We start from the raw sequence: 17,916 nt of genomic DNA on the forward strand, positions 1-17,916 counted from the left end.
TATTGAGGGTGATCAGACACTGAGGTTGGGAGAGTGGGTGGAAGGGTTCTGGCTTAGCTGAATTAGCAGATTTCTTGCTAAAACTGGACGATGCAGAGACAAACACAGAAAACCAAAAGTCGAACCTAGTTGACAAGAAAGTTCAGTGAAGTCTGATTAGAGTGTGATCAAGGAGAAAACCTTTGTCAGGTAATGAGCCTCTTTTCCTTACCTTTACTTCCTTCTTCACTGGCCTCCTACCTCTAGACTGTGCAGTTTCATATAGATCACTCACCTCTCCATTTAAGGCAGAACATCAAATCAGCTTTTACATTTACAAAGAATTGTACTGGATAAATACCCTAGAATTGATATCTCTAAAATTCTAAGAGACACAGTTGAATGAATGTCACCGAGAATGCTGAGGGATGTGAAATTGTTGCATGACATCTTATCAGTAGGTCCTAACTACATGGCATCCACAGCCCACTCCTCCATCTCAGGAATAGGTTTCTGGGCTCGTAGTCACCACATTCATGAAATCTCTTGTGAGTGTCAAAAAACAAACAAACTAAAGTTGAACAAAAGACTTTCAAAGGATCTCATTGCCATGATCAGGGATTCTTTATTTTAATTTGGAAATGGCATCTTGTCTTTTCATTCATGTGACATTTATCCAGGATTCAATATAAGCCCAATGCTGTGCTTTACACAGTGGTGAGCAAAACAGATAATAGCCCTTTATAGAGCACACAGCTCTAGGATGCAATTAGAGTCGACTCTTGTTAGTGGGAGGCAGGCAGCAAGGGTTCAGCATCAAACACAACCAGATTAGAAATCCCGTTCTGCCACTCTCCGGCTTTGAGAATATCATTGAACGTTCTGAATTCCAGCTTCCTCTTATACAAAATGAGGATAACAGAATCTAGAACAAAACCAAAATCATGGGGTTATAAAGAAGAGTAATGTATTATGAGCCCAGGAATAGATGAAATCTTACTTCTTTTGCCTAATCATTTTTATCATTGAAATGACTGAAAAATCATACTATGCTCAAGAAGGTGACCTCATCTAAAATCTCAACTTCACTTCAGAAGATTTAATGTGGTAAGAGAGCAATGGGATGAAAGCATGCTTACCAAACATTTAATTCAAAAGTTATTGTGCTGTTCTAGGATGTACTAGGGAGCTGGTAGCTCAGTGGTAAAACATCTGCCTGCCAGTGCAGGAAATGCAAGAGACACAGATTTGATCCCTGGGTCAAGACAATCCCCTGGAGTAGGAAATGGCAACCCACTTCAGTTTCCTTGCCTGGGAAATCCCATGGACAGAGGAGCCTGGCAGGGCTACAGTCCATGGGGTCATCTAGAATCAGACACAACTGAGCAACTGACCACAGGATATACACAAGGTTGGGCAGGTGGTTGGATTTAAGTAAAAGTTACTTGCACGGTTGCCATTGTAAAGCCATGAGTTGAACATGTCCACTGGGCAGCAACTATCACATTTTGGATGGTTCCTTCGAAAGCAAGAGAAATGAGGGAAATCAAAAATCCGAGCCATTTAAGTATGAAACTTTTCCTGGTTCTGCTTTGCTTCCTGTGTCTGAAGTTTTGGACAAAAGAGTGAGCAAAATCTTAAAAAATTTTGGATAAGTAAAATGCACTTTGAATAACTTTACCAAATACCAGTGTCATCCACTGATTCTCCAGTATTTTACATTTATGTTCTTTTAGCATCTTCAGCAAGTGAAGAACTCTGGCTTTTAAGGGGTCTGACATCTTCCTTAGGTATCCATTATAGTTGAAAGGTTTTTTCCAGTTTGGATGGCAGAGCTGGTGAGTCTTTGAAAATGATGACTCACTGCAACTGTGAGGTTTCTCTGTGCTGGGAAGGTGTTTCTCTTGATCTCTCTACTTTCTGAGAAACTGCTCATACATCTAGTTAGAAATTTACCCTGGCTTCATATGATTTCTGGGAATAGAGGTGAATCTATGGTCCTCTAAAAAGTAAAAACCTGGAGGACAAAGATATAGAAGCAAAAGAGGAAAAGCTGCAGACAAGGTAAAAAATATGAAGGAGGGAGGGAAAATCACTGATCTTTTCTTATTTTCAAGAACAATGTAAATATGGTATAAAATTTCCTGCCTGCACCAAGCTTGCTAAGACTCTGTCATCTTCACATTCTCCATTGTCATAATTTCATGGCCAATATCTTGGATGAAAGTGAAAGTCACTCAATCATTTCCAACTCTTTGGGACCTCATGGACATGGAATTCTCCAGGCCAGAATACTGGAGTGGGTAGCCTTTCCCTTCTCAAGGGGATCTTCCCAACCCAGGGATCGAACCAGGGTCTCCTGCATTGCAGGCAGATTCTTTACCGACTGAGCTATCAGGGAAGCTCTCTTTATGGGATGGTGTAATCAAATACTCTGGTCTCTTAAAGAGCCACATTTGGAGAACATTTCTCTACCAACCTGTGACAGAGGGCATATATTAGATGCCTCCAAAATGGCCTTAAGAGAATACTAGGAAACTGTTTAAGGGAGCATTGCTAATAGATTTATTACCAAAGTTAGTTTTGGATATGTGTACTACATCTTCTTTATCCATTCCTCTGCTGATGGGTGTTTAAGCTGCTTCCACATCCTGGCTATTGTAAACAGTGCCGCAATGAACATTGGGGTGCAGATATCTTTTTGAATTAAGATTTTCCCCAGGCATATGCCCAGGAGTGACATTGTTGGGTCATATGGTAGCTCCTTAAGGAGCCTCCATACCTGAGGAATGAAATTGCAGAGATGTGAGTGGACGTAGAAACTGTTATACAGAGTGAAGTAAGCCAGAAAGAGAAAAAAGTATATTGACACTTATGTGGACTCTAGAAAAATGGTACAGATGAGCCTATTTGCAAAGCAGAAATAGAGACACAGATGTAGAAAATAAATCCCAAGGCTGGGGGTGGGGGTGGGGGTGGGGAGCGGAGGGAAGGGTAGAGTGGGAGGAATTGGGAAATTGGGATTGACATATATACACCACTATGTATAAAATACTAATGAGAACCTACTGCATAGCACAGGGAAGGCTACTCATTGCTCTGTGGTGACCTAAATCAGAAGGAAACCCCAAGAAGAGGGGACATACATGTACAGCTGATTCACTTTGCTGTACAGTAGAAACTAACACAACGATGTAAAGCAACGCTACTCCAATAAAATTTTTTTGCAATTAATCTTGGAAAATTCTCTGAGGCTTTAAACCTGTCCTTTGAACGGGTAGATACAAATGAGCAGTCATACATTCAGCTACGACTACTGAATCATGACTTCCAAGGAATGAAGGAACTGGGAAGCCTAATGTCTAGAATAGAAGCTTTAGGAGAGGGGACAGAAAGTCAGAATCCATGTGGCAGACATTACTGATGCCTAGAGTTTTCACATACCAAAAACAAATTCCTAAAGAAACTTTCAGCATTCGAAACCCCACCTTTATGCAGACAAGTTGGTTATGGGAATAAGTCATTAAGAAAACAGTAAGCAGAGCAGCAATGCACTCTGAATTCAAGGGAGGCTTCCGCAGTGTGATTCTCAGTGCAACAGACTCATCATTCCAGGACAGTCTCTAGCCACACCTTCTTCTTCCAAGAAAAATTGCTCTGAAACATCCTAAACTATAAGAGGAAAATGTGTATTTCTCTCTCTTTCTCTTTCTCTTACAGGTTCCTCTATAGACAAGGTGTCTATTAAGTATTCAAGTCACCTTTCTCAGCTACAGGCTTTATTCAGCACAGAAATCTTAAAAATAATAGATCAGGTTTTCAGATAATTCGGAGCAATAAGTAATTCATGTGAAAAGAGGAAAGAAAAACAATACTTTGCTTCACGTGTGACCTTCTGCAATGAATCCAAATCGTAAAATGCACAGACATCAGGCTTCCAGACTGCAAATGAATTAAAGAATAGTTATAAGATGCTAGCAAAAGAATGCTTGGTATTTTTTTTCACATTTGTTGAGGAAATTTGTCAGATAATTCAGTCATATTTACTAAATTTCTACTATGTGTAGAACACTAAACTGGCCCAGCTCAATACCAAAACTCATGTACAATTAGTAATAAATATCTAGCCATATTCCCTACAGACCACAGCCAAGCCTGAATGTAGTAGCATCAAATGTTCCTCCTCCTCTTTCTTCTCACTTTGTGTGTAGAATGCATTTATTTTGTTTTCATTGAATCCTATGTAAACATAAATGAAACAACTTGGTTCCTAGATTCAAAATAAATAGAGGAAGCTGAAAGGATGGGAAATAAAAAGCCATGAATAAGAATCTTGTCACTATCCCAAACCGGTAGCACAAAAATAAACTACTTATGGAGAATGCAATGTATGGCAAAACCAATACAGTATTGTAAAGCAAAATAAAGAAAAAAATATTTTAAAATCATAAATAGAAAAAAAAAATAAATAAATACAAATTTCCAGAGCCTATAGAAGATCTTCCTATTAAGATTTCCAAGGGTGGGATCTGAATACAAGCATAAGTAATAAAAGCTAACTACAGTTAAAAATAACCAACATGAAGTAATGCAGAACATTTTATTACATGGAAAAATATGAATTTATAAAATCATCCCAAAGTACATTTTTTCTGTGTGTGTCTTTTTCAATTTTATTATTAATATTTTATAATATTACATGATGTTTTGTGGGTAATCTTGTGTAATGAGATGCAGAAGTTGGGGGAAACCTCTTGGAAGTTTTCTCTCTCCTTGCTTCCTTCTCTTCCCCTTCCCTATGCAGAAATAAATAAAATAGAACCTACTAGAAATGCTAAAAGATTTCTGATACAATCTGTTTCCTTGACTTACTTCAATAGGCTTTATATATTTTACACATCAGAGTAATAAAGTTGAGGAGGGAAAGCGAACCCTTTTGTTCATAATACAGTATTCCTGCTGTATTCCTTCAGTCTCTAATTCATCAACAGAGAGTTTCTGTTAATGACATAACCCTTCATTCCTGCACAGTAATTTCCCCTTGGCTCTCTAAAACTCTGTCCTCCCACTATACTTAGACCATTCTTGTGGTGACTATGAAACATTTTTTCTTAAGCAGAGTATATAATCAGAAACTTTAACCCCAATACCGCAGTTAAAAGTGCCAAGCACAGTAGTCATACTTCAATGTACCTCTTGTATGTCTCTGAGGCTGTAAAGAATTCTTTCTTCTGGCCTTAATCTTGTTGAGTTCAATGTAGATAATATTCTTCTATCAAGATTAAGTTATCTGAGCATAAATTAATGAATAGATAAATGTGTGTGTGTGTGTGTATGTGTGTGTGTGTGTGTGTGTGTAATGTCCTGAAGCAGTGCTTCTTAAAGCATGAGGGTCAGACCATCTGATATAAAATCCTGTTGCTGTTGTTGTTCAGTAGCTAACTGGTATCTGACTTTTTGCAACCCCAGAGACTGCAGCACACCATGCCTCCCTGTCCCTCACTATCTCCCAGAATTTGCCCTGGAGAGATAGTACAGAATCCTAGGGCACTTCTAAAAACTAGATTTCTGGTTCATCCATGTTGTTTCCAATGACAAAATTTCTTACATTTTTAAGATTGGATGTAATACAATGTAACAAATAAAATATTCCATTGTATTTACACGACACTTTCTTTGTCCATTCATCTCTCAACAGACTCATAAGCTGTGTCCATACCTTAGCCACAAAGAATAATGTTGAACCATGAACACAGGAGTGCAGATACCTCTCCAAGATAATGACTTCCTTTCCTCTGAGGATACCCCCAGAAGAGAGATTGCTGAATCATTTGATAAATCTATTTTTTAATTTTTTAAGAAACCACATTGTTTTTCATAGTGGCTGAATCCATTTACATTCTGATCAACAGTGCTTAACAGGATCCCTGTTCACATCCTGGAAAAACATTATTTTCTCTCATCTTATTGATGATACCCATTCCAACAGGTATGAAGTGATAACTCTTTGTGGTTTTATTTCCCTAAAGATTAATGATGCCAACATCATACATCTGAAAAAAAATTGGTAATTTGAGGTGATATGTGTGTTGGGTCACTCAGTCATGTCCAACTCTGTGACCCCATGGACAGTAGCCCACCAGACTCCTCTGTCCTTAACTTCCCAGGCAAAGGTACTGGTGTGGGTTGCCGTTTCCTCCTCCGGGGCCCTTTCCAACCCAGGAATCAAACCCATGTCTCCTGTGTCTCTTGCACTGGCAGGTAGGTACTTTACCAGTGTGCCACCTGGGAAATCCCCATATCTGAGGTGAATGATACATTAATTCACTTGATTATGGTAGTCATTTCACAATGTATATACATATTAAACATCCTTTATACTTACTTATTACACCTTAAATATACAAAAATTTTTATTTGTCAATTATACCTCAGTCGAGCTGGGGAAAAAATTATATTTTTGGATTACATCTCAGAAATGTCAGAATTCCTGGGCCTAAAGCGTAAGAATTTACATTTTAAGCCAGCTGCCAAGTGATGCTCCTGCATCCTGCAGCTTCAAAAACACTGAATTAGATGTTCTGTGCAGTTTTCTCAAGCACAAAATTTTTATAACTCAGTCCTTATTCTAGAACCATCAAATAGACACCTTCTAACCTCAATTTGACCCTCCAATTCCTGAAAACCCACTTTTACTTCTTTTATTATTCTATTCTAACCTACATGTTTGATTAAGTTACAATTCTCAGCGTGAATCAACCTATGGCTGCTAGAAAGTTTCAAACTAGGGATTTTCTAGGTTATAATAGCGCACTGGAAAAGAATCTACTGAGTCAATTCTTGAACATGATGTCTTTTGAATTCTTTTAAAAAGATATTTGTTGGATGAAATATGGTGCAGAAAATACTCTTTCCTAAAATGATCTCTCCAAATAGCCATTATATTTATAGCTAATGTGGAGAGTATGCAAGATACCACTTGCAGATACTCAATAGAGAAGCAGAGTTTAAGCCAAACCCTGCTGTCCCCAAGAATATGTGTACTCTACATAAAATATTTTCAACAAGAGGATTGAGGAATTTTTGATTTGGCTTATAAAAAGAATATTACTCTCTTCTCTGAAGGAATACAGAGAAAGGCTGAGGTATCTTCAGGTCTATAAGAAGTGCTCTTTTAAGAGTAAAACTCACTATCTGATGTTGATTCTTCAAAGACTAAGAAGCTTTCTGTCGCTGTTTCTAAACTGGTCCTTGTAAGTTGTAAAGTAGATATCCTAGGTGGTTTGAGATGGGGGATCTATTCCTCCCTTAAAAGACTCTCAGATCCCTAAAATATGTCTATAGGTATTCTAGATTCTCCAGAATCCTTAAATAAGGGACACGGCATTTTATTCTACAATCCTTGGTCCCCGAGAGGGAAAATAGTGGGTTTGATTTGTATTGATACAGAAATAATTGACAGAGCCCCTCAATGTTGGGTTCCCTTGTGAGGAACAGGAGTGGCGAGATGCAGAGGGACACCAAGCAATGGGTGGTGTAACACTGGGGCCAGAATTGGAGGAGGATGTCACAGACTTAAAGGAAGGTTAAGATAGGATTTTTTAAAAAATCATAAGCAGACCCCTGTGGCCTGCTTCTCACACAAGAGCAGGGATTATTTGCTTTCTCACTGCTTCTAACACCCACATGAGAAAACTAAATCCACTCTCCACCTCACTGCCTGTTCCAAGAAATATGCGCACCAAGAAAGGAAACTCCACTCAAGTAAGACTATAATAGCGGTTGAGAGAAATTTATTGAGAATTTGACAGACACATCTACAACTTGATAATGACAAGAGTCATGAGCATGGTGAAAAATTCAAACGTAAAACGTGTTTGGGTGTCAAGTTTCTCAAAATGTCCCAACAAACATCATGCAGGGAAGGCAGCTGGAGGCAAGTGGTTTTTCTTCTTCTTCCCTTGAGACTCTGGTGCTGATGTGAAAAGCAGCTAACTGGGAGGCTGATGAGTCTCTGAGGACCTGGAAGTCCGCCTCTTGGGTTTGGGGGAGAAGATTCCATGCCTCTGGTATTTCAGCAAATCAGTAGAGAGCAAATGGCCAGAATCTTCGGCAACCGAAGGCCCCAGAGCCGTTGTAGCCATAGCCGAAGCCGTAGCCCACTGGGGAGTAGGTACTACCGTAGCCACAGCCCACACTGTAGCCCAGGGGGTAGCCATAGCTGCCCCAGTAGCAACCTGGGAAGACGCTGCTGGAGAAGCAGTAGCTCATGGTGTCTGGGTTGGGCGGCTTGGAGAGCAGGGAATGAATTTCCTCAGTACGATGGATTCCCTATGCTCCCTTCTTCTTTATATACTCGGGCTAGGGGATGTGGCGAGAAACACAAGGCGTCGTTTTCATTCTTGACACCAATTTGCTAATTAGTTTGTGTTGCTTGCTTAAGATGTCTTTACAGTTGCTTCAGAAAGCTCTCATGTGATAGAATAACAGGGGCTGGAGTCCTTCCAGCAAATTGTGTCCCTTCATTAAAATACGCTTTGCAGAGTCTTCAAAGCCCTGGGTCTTATAAAGTCCTAAGTAGGAGCCTCTGGAAGCAGGCTTTACAGTACTACGAAAACTTTCTGAGGTTGTTAACTGCTATCCAGGCCTCTTGCTCTCTGCATTTCCACGGCACACAGTTGGAATTCAATAAATATGTGTTGGAAAAAATTGAATGAAATAACATATACGTACCGTGTGTGTGTGCCTGTGCGTGCTCAGTTGCGTCCAACTCTTTGCGACCCGGAGAACTGTGGCCTGCCAGGTTCCTCTGTCCATAGAATTTTCCAGGCAGGAATACTAGGATGGGTTGTTTTCTATTCCAGTGGATCTTCCCTACCCAGGCATCCAAACTTCATCTCTTGAATCTCCTGCATTGGAACGTGAATTCTTTACTACTGTGCTACCTGGGAAGCCAATACATAGTGAGATCACCTGGAGACTGAGATATTCTTTGTGTTTATCTGATTAAAGAATTTATTTTGGCTTTATCCAAGACAAATACCAAAGAGTTCATTGGAAAGACTTTTTTTTCCTCTATTTATAGCTATCATGTTTACAAAACTGAATAAAATTTCAATTTTAATTATAATACCTGCCTGAACTATATTTAACATCACATTTTTAAACCACTACCTGAACTAATAATCTTGTAAGTGTAAAAAAAAAAATGAAGCTTGTGGATTTATCCTAGAAATTAATTGTCAAATATCATGTTGGTCAAATATACTTTTTAAAATAAATGTTGAAAATAATAACGGTAAAAACAGAATAATGAATGGGAACTTTTACCTTAAAATGTGCATGATTTTTTCATTAGATCTAATAAAACCAGATTATGTAACAAATATGATGATCTTGTAAAGAGCCAGATGACAATATTAAATCTAAGTTATATCAATTTAAGGGTGATAATGCACCAGAGTTGGGGAAAAAAAATCTTTCTAAATGGAAACTTAGTTCTCAAATATGAATTAAAGGAGGAACAAGATTGATCAAACTTATCTTGGGTAATGGAAGTCTTGAAAAATTATTCTCAGATACCTGCCTTGAGATTCTTCTGAATGGCACTTAATAGAAAATTTACAGAAGATACAGCAAAAGAGGGCACATGACAGAAATAGAAAGGCACAGAGCTATCAAGAATCATTCTTAAAAGGTTCAGAACAGTATGTATTACACACTAGCCTCCAAGATTTTACTTTAGATCTCAGAGGTGACTTTCCTTCCTGTTACCAGCAGCTAAGACCTAAATTTCTGGAGGTATGTAGCGCTCACAGGTAGACTCCAAGGGCAAGGTGAAACATTTGGAAAATGCAAAAGTATAAGAGAGTTCCAACCACTAATTGGTAAATTACAGCAGAGGTATTTTTGAAAATATACAGTGTTATTGCACCATTCTTGTTCATGAACAAAGCTTTATGGCCCCTAGGGTGATTCAGCATTTAAAATTCAAATATTTCATGTGGCTTATAGCTAAATAAGGCCAAGGAATTTAAATTAGCTTCATTCACTAAAATATCCCCAAGAGAAGGGAAAGGCTACCCACTCCAGTGTTCTGGCTGGAGAATTCCATGGACTGTATAGTCCATGGGGTCGCAGGGTCAGACATGACTGAGTGACTTTCACTCTCCCTTTCATAAAATATAAACACATTAAACTACAGATCCTTGTCTAAAAAAATCATAGACTAGATTCTGCTGTCATCACATGTCCCTCCTTCATAAAGAAAAAACTGGTAATATTTGGAAGAAATAAAAATTAAACAAACAGTAGTATGGTACAATGGAAAGAAAAAAGATTGCATTAATGTCAAAGTTCAGTTGTGATGTTCTGTTTAAATGAGTTCCTCTCCCACCTGCCTACCCAGTCTGACAAGATGCTAGCCTGCCCTGCTGGACACAATGCCTATGAAAGTAAAAGATGCTTGCTCCTTGGATGGAAAGCTATGACAAGCCTAGATAGCATATTAAAAAGCAGAGACATCACTTTGCTGACAAGGGTGCACATAGGCAAAGCAATGGTTTTTCTAGTAGATATGTTTGAGTGTCAAAGTTGGACCATAAAGAAGGCTGAGTGCCAAAGAATTGATGCTTTCAAGTTGTGTTGCTAGAGAAGGTTCTTGAGAGTTCTTTGGACTGCAAGGAGATCAAATCAGTCAATCCGAAAGGAAGGACTGATGCTGAACCTGAAGCTCCATCCTCTGTCTGCCTGATTCAAAGAGGGAACATGTGTACATGCATGGCAGATTCATGTTGATGTATGGCAAAACCAATACAATATTGTAAAGTAATTAGCCTCCAATTAAAATAAATAAATGTACGATGCAGGATATGGCATGCTTGGGGCTGGTACGCGGGGATGACCCAGAGAGATGTTATGGGGAGGGAGGTGGGAGGGGGGTTCAGGTTTGGGAACGCATGTACACCCGTGGTGGATTCATGTCAATGTATGGCAAAACCAATACAGAATTGTAAAGTAAAATAAAAAATAAATAAATTTTTAAAAATAAATAAATAAATAAATTAAAAAAAAAAAAGAGGTGGTTCACTGGAAAAGAACCTGATGCTAGGCAAGATTGAAGGCAAAAGGAGAAGGGGAGGGGGCAGGGAATGAGATGGTTGTATAGCATCACCAACTCAATGGACATGAATTTGAGCAAACTTCAGGAGATTTTGGAGGACGAAGGAGCCTGGCATGCTGAAGTCAATGGGTTTAAAAAGAGTCAAAAAAGACTTAGTGGCTGAACAACAACATGATTTATCAAGTTATTTAAAAACAAAATCTACAGTTAGTTTAATCTTGCATTGAACCTATGAAAGCTTTATTCTAACATAGGTGTATCTAAGAAGGATCCAGGTTTTAAAGAGCCTGGAAAAATGTATATACAATCTTGAGAACCCTCTTTATGAAAAACTACCACATAAAAATATAAAAATAAATATTTGTTAAAATGCTAAATCACATAAAATTAAACACTAATAAAAGACACAAAACTTTAAAAATTCTGGAAAAAAAATTTTACTACATAACTGCCTGGCACAATTCTACAATATTCTTTCCATAGACTAGCTTCTGGCTCCAGCATTTCAAATTTTTTCCTCCACTACTCATTCTACTCTGGATGCCATGGGGCAAATTTACACTGAGATATGACTTCTGCTGCTGCACATTCATGTCACAAATTCTGGGTGAATTGGAAGAGCAGATGGGAGAGAATTCCTGGAAGCCATCACCATACAAGGATAGCTAAAAGCAGCCTAATTAGACACAAAATCTATTCCCCATATCAAACTCCACTGGATGCCAGACTGGATGAACCACAAGCTGGAATCAAGATTGCCAGGAGAAATATCAATAACCTCAGATACGCAGATGACACCACCCTTATGGCATAAAGTGAAGAAGAGTTAAAGACCTTCTCATTAAAAGTGAAAGAAGAGAGTGAAAAAGCTGGCTTAAAACTCAACATTCAAAAAACTAAGATCATGGCATCCAGTCCCATCATTTCATGAGAAATAGATGGGGAAGCAATGGGAACAGTGGCAGACTTTATTTTTCTGGGCTTCTAGATCACTGCAGATGGTGACTGCAGCCATGAAATTAAAAGAAGCTTGCTTCTTGGACAAAAAGCCATGACAAACTTAAATAGCGTATTAAAAAGCAGAGCCATTACTTTGCCAACAGAGGTCCATCTAGTCAAGGCTATGGTTTTTCCAGTAGTCATTATGGATGTGAGAGCTGGACCTTAAAGAAAGCTGAGCACTGAAGAATTGATGCTTTTGAACTGTGATGTTGGAGAAGACTCTTGAGAGTCCCTTGGACAGCAAGATCAAACAAATCAACTCTAAAGAAAATCAGTCCTGAATATTCATTGGAAGGACTGATGCTGAAGCTCCAATACTTTGGCCACCTGATGTGAAAGAACCAGCTCATTGGAAAAGACCCTGATGTTGGGTAGGATTGACATCAGGAGAAGAAGGGGATGACAAAGGATGAGACGGTTGGATGGCATCAGTGACTCGGTGAACATGTGTTTGAGCAAGGTCCAGGAATTGGTGATGGACAGGGAAGCCTGGTGTGCTGCAGTTCATCGGCCGCAAAGAGTAGGACACAACTGAGCGGCTGAACTGAACTGATATCCAACTTCAACTTCTCCCTAGCCAGATCCCAGAAAGGTCTGCGGCTCACTAACGCCTCCCAACATGAAGGGAAGTGTGATTGTAGGAACACCAGGTGAAAAGCAGCAGCAGGTTAAAACAACTGGAGATAAAATGTCTTACTTTTGTGAGTTTCTTTTAAAAAAAAAATGGTCTTGTGACTTGGGGGTTTGGAAAATAGAAAAATATTATATTCTCATGTATGAAATGACATAATATTGGATTAATCATTGTTAATGACAGGGAAGGCTGGCTTGTTGCAGTCCATGGGGTTGCAAAGAGTCAGACACAACTGAGCATCTGAATAACAACAACATCATTACTAGATATCTATGGGTTTGGATAAAGTCCATGACCTTTTCTGTTTTAATACCAATGTTAAGTTGTTATTTAATAAATATTTTGATTTGTTCTTTCATATTTCTTTCATTTCAAATAAGGTCTGACATGAACAAAAATAGGAGAAAACCTTACTCTTTGATTTTCTGCAAAGGAGCAAGAAATGTATAATGTACAGGTCATAAAGAGTCAATTCCAGTGTGCACAATGAAGCAGTTCTTTTCTTATCAGTTTCAAGTATAAACTTTACAGCTTCAAAATACTATAATTCATTACAAATGAGAGAGAAATTACAAGGAAATGTTTTAAGTGAGTTTTAGAGTATACATCAGTGGTTACTCTCTAAAATAAAAATTATATTTCATTCACCCTTTCATTTATTCTTACAAATATTTATTGAGCATCTCCTGTGTTCCAAGTGTGTTGTTAACTGTTGGAAATCTAAAAACATACATTTAGAATTAGAAATGGAAAATTAAGTAGAAAGTGATAAATAAATCAAAATGCAATGTTATATGCTCTACAATGGAAATCCAAATTTCCCTCTTGTAGACTTCAGGGCATGAAACAGAGAAGAGACAATCCTACATGACGTAGAGGGTAATGTTCTTGCAAAGCTTCATTATGAAAGGGATAGATATATGAGCTAGGACTTGAAAATGGTATCAGCTAGAAAGAGGTAGATTTAGAGGATATTCCAGAAAGAAGTGTTTGAAGTAAAATCTCAAAAGTGTTAAATAGTACAGTGTCTTCCAGGAGGCATAGAAAATTCAATGGCTATAAAACTGCTTATAACAGAAGGATTAATGGAGTGTGGAGCTGGCGAGACAGTCAGGGGACATATGAGACTAGGCATTCTATGAAAGCAAAGGGAGCCACTCATTCACTAATCTGTTCTGCATTTTAGAGAGATCACTGCTCTGACAGTGTGGAGGATGAGCTAGAATTGAGAAACGATTCTGGAGGTATGAAATGCTCATGCTCAGCTGATAAGTCACGTCTCACTCTTTTGGGACCCCCTGGACTGTAGTCCACCTTTAGCCCACCAGGTTCCTCTGTCCATGGGATTCTCCAGGCAAGAATACTGGAGGGCATCACCATTTTATTCCCCAGGCAATCTTCCCCACTTAGGGTTCAAACCCACATCTCCTGCACTGGCAGACAGAGTCCTTACCGCTGTGCCACCAAGGAAGACCAGGTCTAAAATTGTATCCATTAGGAACGTTTTTGGCTATTGCTAAGGTCCATCTAGTCAAGGCTATGGTTTTTCCAGTGGTCATGTATGGATGTGAGAGTTGGACTGTGAAGAAGCCTGAGAGCCGAAGAATTGATGCGTTTGAACTGTGGTGCTGGAGAAGACTCTTGAGAGTCCCTTGGACTGCAAGGAGATCCAACCAGTCAATTCTGAAGGAGATCAGCCCTGGGATTTCTTTGGAGGGAATGATGCTAAAGCTGAAACTCCAGTACTTTGGCCACCTCATGCGAAGAGTTGACTCATTGGAAAAGACTCTGATGCTGGGAGGGATTGGGGGCAGGAGGAGAAGGGGACGACAGAGGATGAGATGGCTGGATGGCATCACGGACTCGATGGACGTGAGTCTGAGTGAACTCCGGGAGTTGGTGATGGACAAGGAGGCCTGGCATGCTGCAATTCATGGGGTCGCAAAGAGTCAGACATGACTGAGCAACTGAACTGAACTGAACTGAACAACAACCAGTTGAAAGTTACTTAAATAAAAAGCTTTTTTCTTTTTCTTTTTTCTTTTTTTTTTTTTTTTTGCAAATAATAAGAAACAAGAACATAAGGAATTTGCAGATGACTCCAGGACTTGACAACATCAGAGTTCAGAGCTGTGTGTGATTCTCTGTTTTCTCATGGTTTCAAGATCACTGTAGAAGGTCAATGCTTCATATTCATACACATCACCATCCAGAAACAAAGGAGTAAAAGAAGGACTTTCCTCAAAGCTCCTTTTCATTGTGGAATAAGAAGGAATTCATTCCACATTTGTCTTCCCATAGATTTCCCACAGGAAAATTCCAGTTTCCATATTGGAATTAAATAATATCCCAGAGCTGAACTACAAGGGAAGCTTAAAAAGTGCCCATCAGGAATTTTCTGCTTGTATTGTGTAAAGCAGGCTCTGCCAACCTAGAAGGAAGGGGAGGAATAGTCATTGGATAGATAAACAGAAGAAATACACAAAAGTCATCTCACTAACTAGGTGGCAGTGTTAGTAAGGGAGTGAATTTAAGAATTGTTAGAGCTTCCCTCGTGGCTCAATGGTAAAGAATCTCCCTGCAGTGCAGGAGACACAGGTTCAGTCCCTGGATCGGGAAGATCCCCTGGAGAAGGAAATGGCAACCTGCTCCAATATTCTTTCCTGGAGAATTCCATGGGAAGAGGAGCCTGGTGGGTTATAGTTCATGAGGTCATAAAGAATCAGACAAGACTTAGTGACTAAACTACCACTATGACCAGGGGACATAAAGTCTGAGTGGGATGAGGTTCAGGTTGCTTCTATTCAAAACTCCATGGGGCAACTAAGTGTAAGATAGGCTGGGGTTAGCTGTAGTCTTCTCAAGGACAGCCAGTCAGTTTTCAGTAACATGTCAAAGGGAAAGGAAAGGCTGAGTCAGGTATACAGTCAAGTAAGTAAGCTTTCTTCTTCAGGGCCAGCCATATAAATAGCCAGGCCATAATCTGGAAGAACAGCAGTCTAATGTCAAAGCTCTGTAAATAAGTTTTAACCCTGCGTACTCCAGAGTTAATCCATAGCATTTACTCTGGATACAATTTTCTGATCTTAATGGGTGGTCAGGTGCAGGAACTTTCCTTTCCTGTTTACCTGACAAAGAAATTTCAGCTCGGGAGAAGGCTGTATCCTTAATCCAGACTCAGAATCTTTTAGCTGAGATTGCGTAGCTCTGTAGGATGAAAAACTCAAACCAACAGGACCCATCATATCAAAAGAGCCTGTCAGAGAGGTCAGTACAGAGGAAAGAGGAGCCAAATGATGGAGAGACCTGAGTCCTGATGACAGTGTTTGTGCCTTGGATCCAACCATGCCTGAAGCTAGTATATTCTCTGGACTTTTCAGTTATATGAACCAATAAATACCCTTCTTTGCTTAGGTTTTTTTTTTTTTTTAAAAGAACTGCTAGAGAGATTTATGATAACAAGTGATTTAACAGCCATCTATCAGGATCATATCCCTACTAGGAATTCAATTGCAGGACATCCATGGAAGACTCTGGGAGAAGAAATAACAAAGGGCTGCTGCTGCTGCTAAGTCACTACAGTCGTGTCCGACTCTGTGTGACCCCATAGATGGCAGCCCACCAGCCTCTTCTGTCCCTGGGATTCCCCAAGCAAGAACACTGGAGTGGGTTGCCATTCAGTGCTTGTCAATTTTTTATTCATTGTTGTTGTTAGCGTTCAGTTGCTAAGTCACGTCTGACTCTTTGAGACCCCATGGACTGCCTCACGCCAGGCTCCTCTCCCCTTCACTATCTCCTGGAGTTTGATAAAATTAATCTTGATTAAGTCAGTCATGCTACCTAACCATCTCATCCTCTGTTGTCCCCTTCTCCTCCTGCCCTCAGTCCTTCCCAACATCAGGGTCTTTTCCGATGAATCGGCTCTTTGCATCAGGTGATCAAAGTATTGGAGCTTCAGCATCAGTCCTTCCAATGAATATTCAGAGTTGATTTCCCTTAGATTGACTTGTTTGATCTCCTTGCTGTCCAAGGGACTCTCAAGAGTCTTCTCCAACACCACAGTTCAAAAGCATCAGGCACCCAGCTTTCTTTATAGTCCAACTCTTACATCCATACATGAACACATAAAAACCATAGCTTTGTCTATACAGAATATTGTCAACAAAATGATATCTCTGCTTTTTAATATGCTGTCTAGGTTTGTCATAGCTTTTCTTCCAAGTAGCAAGTGTGTTTTACTTTCATGGTTGCAGTCACCATCTGCAGTGATTTTGGAGCCCAGGAAAATAAAGGCTGTCACTGCTTCCACTTTTTCCCTTTCTATTTGCCATGAAGTGATGGGACTGAATGCTGTGATCTTTGTTTTCTGAATGTTGAGTTTTAAGTAGCTCCTCTTATCTTTCTGCTATAAGGGTGGTGTCAGCTGCATATGTGAGATTGTTGATATTTCTCCCTGCAATCTTGAGTCCAGCTTGTGAGTCATCAAGTCCAGCATTTCACACGATGTACTCTGCATATAAGTTAAATAAGCAGGGTGGCAATATACAGCCTAGTCATTCTTCTTTCCCAATTTTGAACCAGTACATTGTTCCATGTAAAGTTCTGACAGTTCTTGACCTGCATACAGGTTTCTCAGGAGACAGGTAAGATGGCCTGATAGTCCCATCTCTTGAAGAATTTTCCACCGTTTATTGTGATCCACACAGCTAAAGGCTTTAGTGTAGTCAATGAAGCAGTAGATGTTTTTCAGGAATCCCCTTGCTTTCTTTATGATTCAACCAATTTTGGCAATTTGATCTCTTTTTCTCATAATAGCACACAGAGTACATTAGACATCTCTAGGGTATGGTGGGATAATCTGACAAGGCTCACTCAAAGAGATGGCCACCCCATGAGCTCTGACACCCCAGATCCTGCCCGGGTCAGCTGGAGACTAAGGAGCAGCAACACCCTGGCACACTTGTAATTCTGTGCTGATGTCTTCTAATTGCAAAGCTCTGTAAGATGTTTGGGGCAATTAGAGATGATAAAATAGACAGCAGATACTACATCTAATCATTGCTACAAGAAAAAAATAAAATCGTCAAGCTTCCAGAATGGTCAGTGGAGGCTCTCTTAGACTCTTGATTTAAAATCCTCCAGACTCTTGATTTAAAATCCTCCTAATGCCTTTGGGTTA

The 17,916-nt window shown here is 39.5% G+C and overlaps 1 protein-coding gene across 1 annotated transcript; it reads right to left on the reverse strand.

The window, feature by feature from the left end:
- Positions 1-7,750: 7,750 nt before the first annotated feature.
- On the reverse strand, positions 7,751-8,287 carry LOC120854082 (keratin-associated protein 8-1). Its single transcript, XM_040227893.1, has one exon. It carries the CDS (start codon positions 8,248-8,250, stop codon positions 8,062-8,064), a length of 189 nt encoding a protein of 62 aa, XP_040083827.1. The 5' UTR covers positions 8,251-8,287; the 3' UTR covers positions 7,751-8,061.
- Positions 8,288-17,916: the final 9,629 nt, after the last annotated feature.

This window comes from Oryx dammah, unplaced genomic scaffold (assembly GCF_014754425.2).
Source record: "Oryx dammah isolate SB20612 unplaced genomic scaffold, SCBI_Odam_1.1 HiC_scaffold_2, whole genome shotgun sequence".
NCBI lineage: Eukaryota > Metazoa > Chordata > Mammalia > Artiodactyla > Bovidae > Oryx > Oryx dammah.

Excerpts from the sequence above, each read along its gene's own strand:
- LOC120854082 (XM_040227893.1), bottom strand. The coding sequence starts at position 8,250 with ATGAGCTACTGCTTCTCCAGCAGCGTCTTCCCAGGTTGCTACTGGGGC.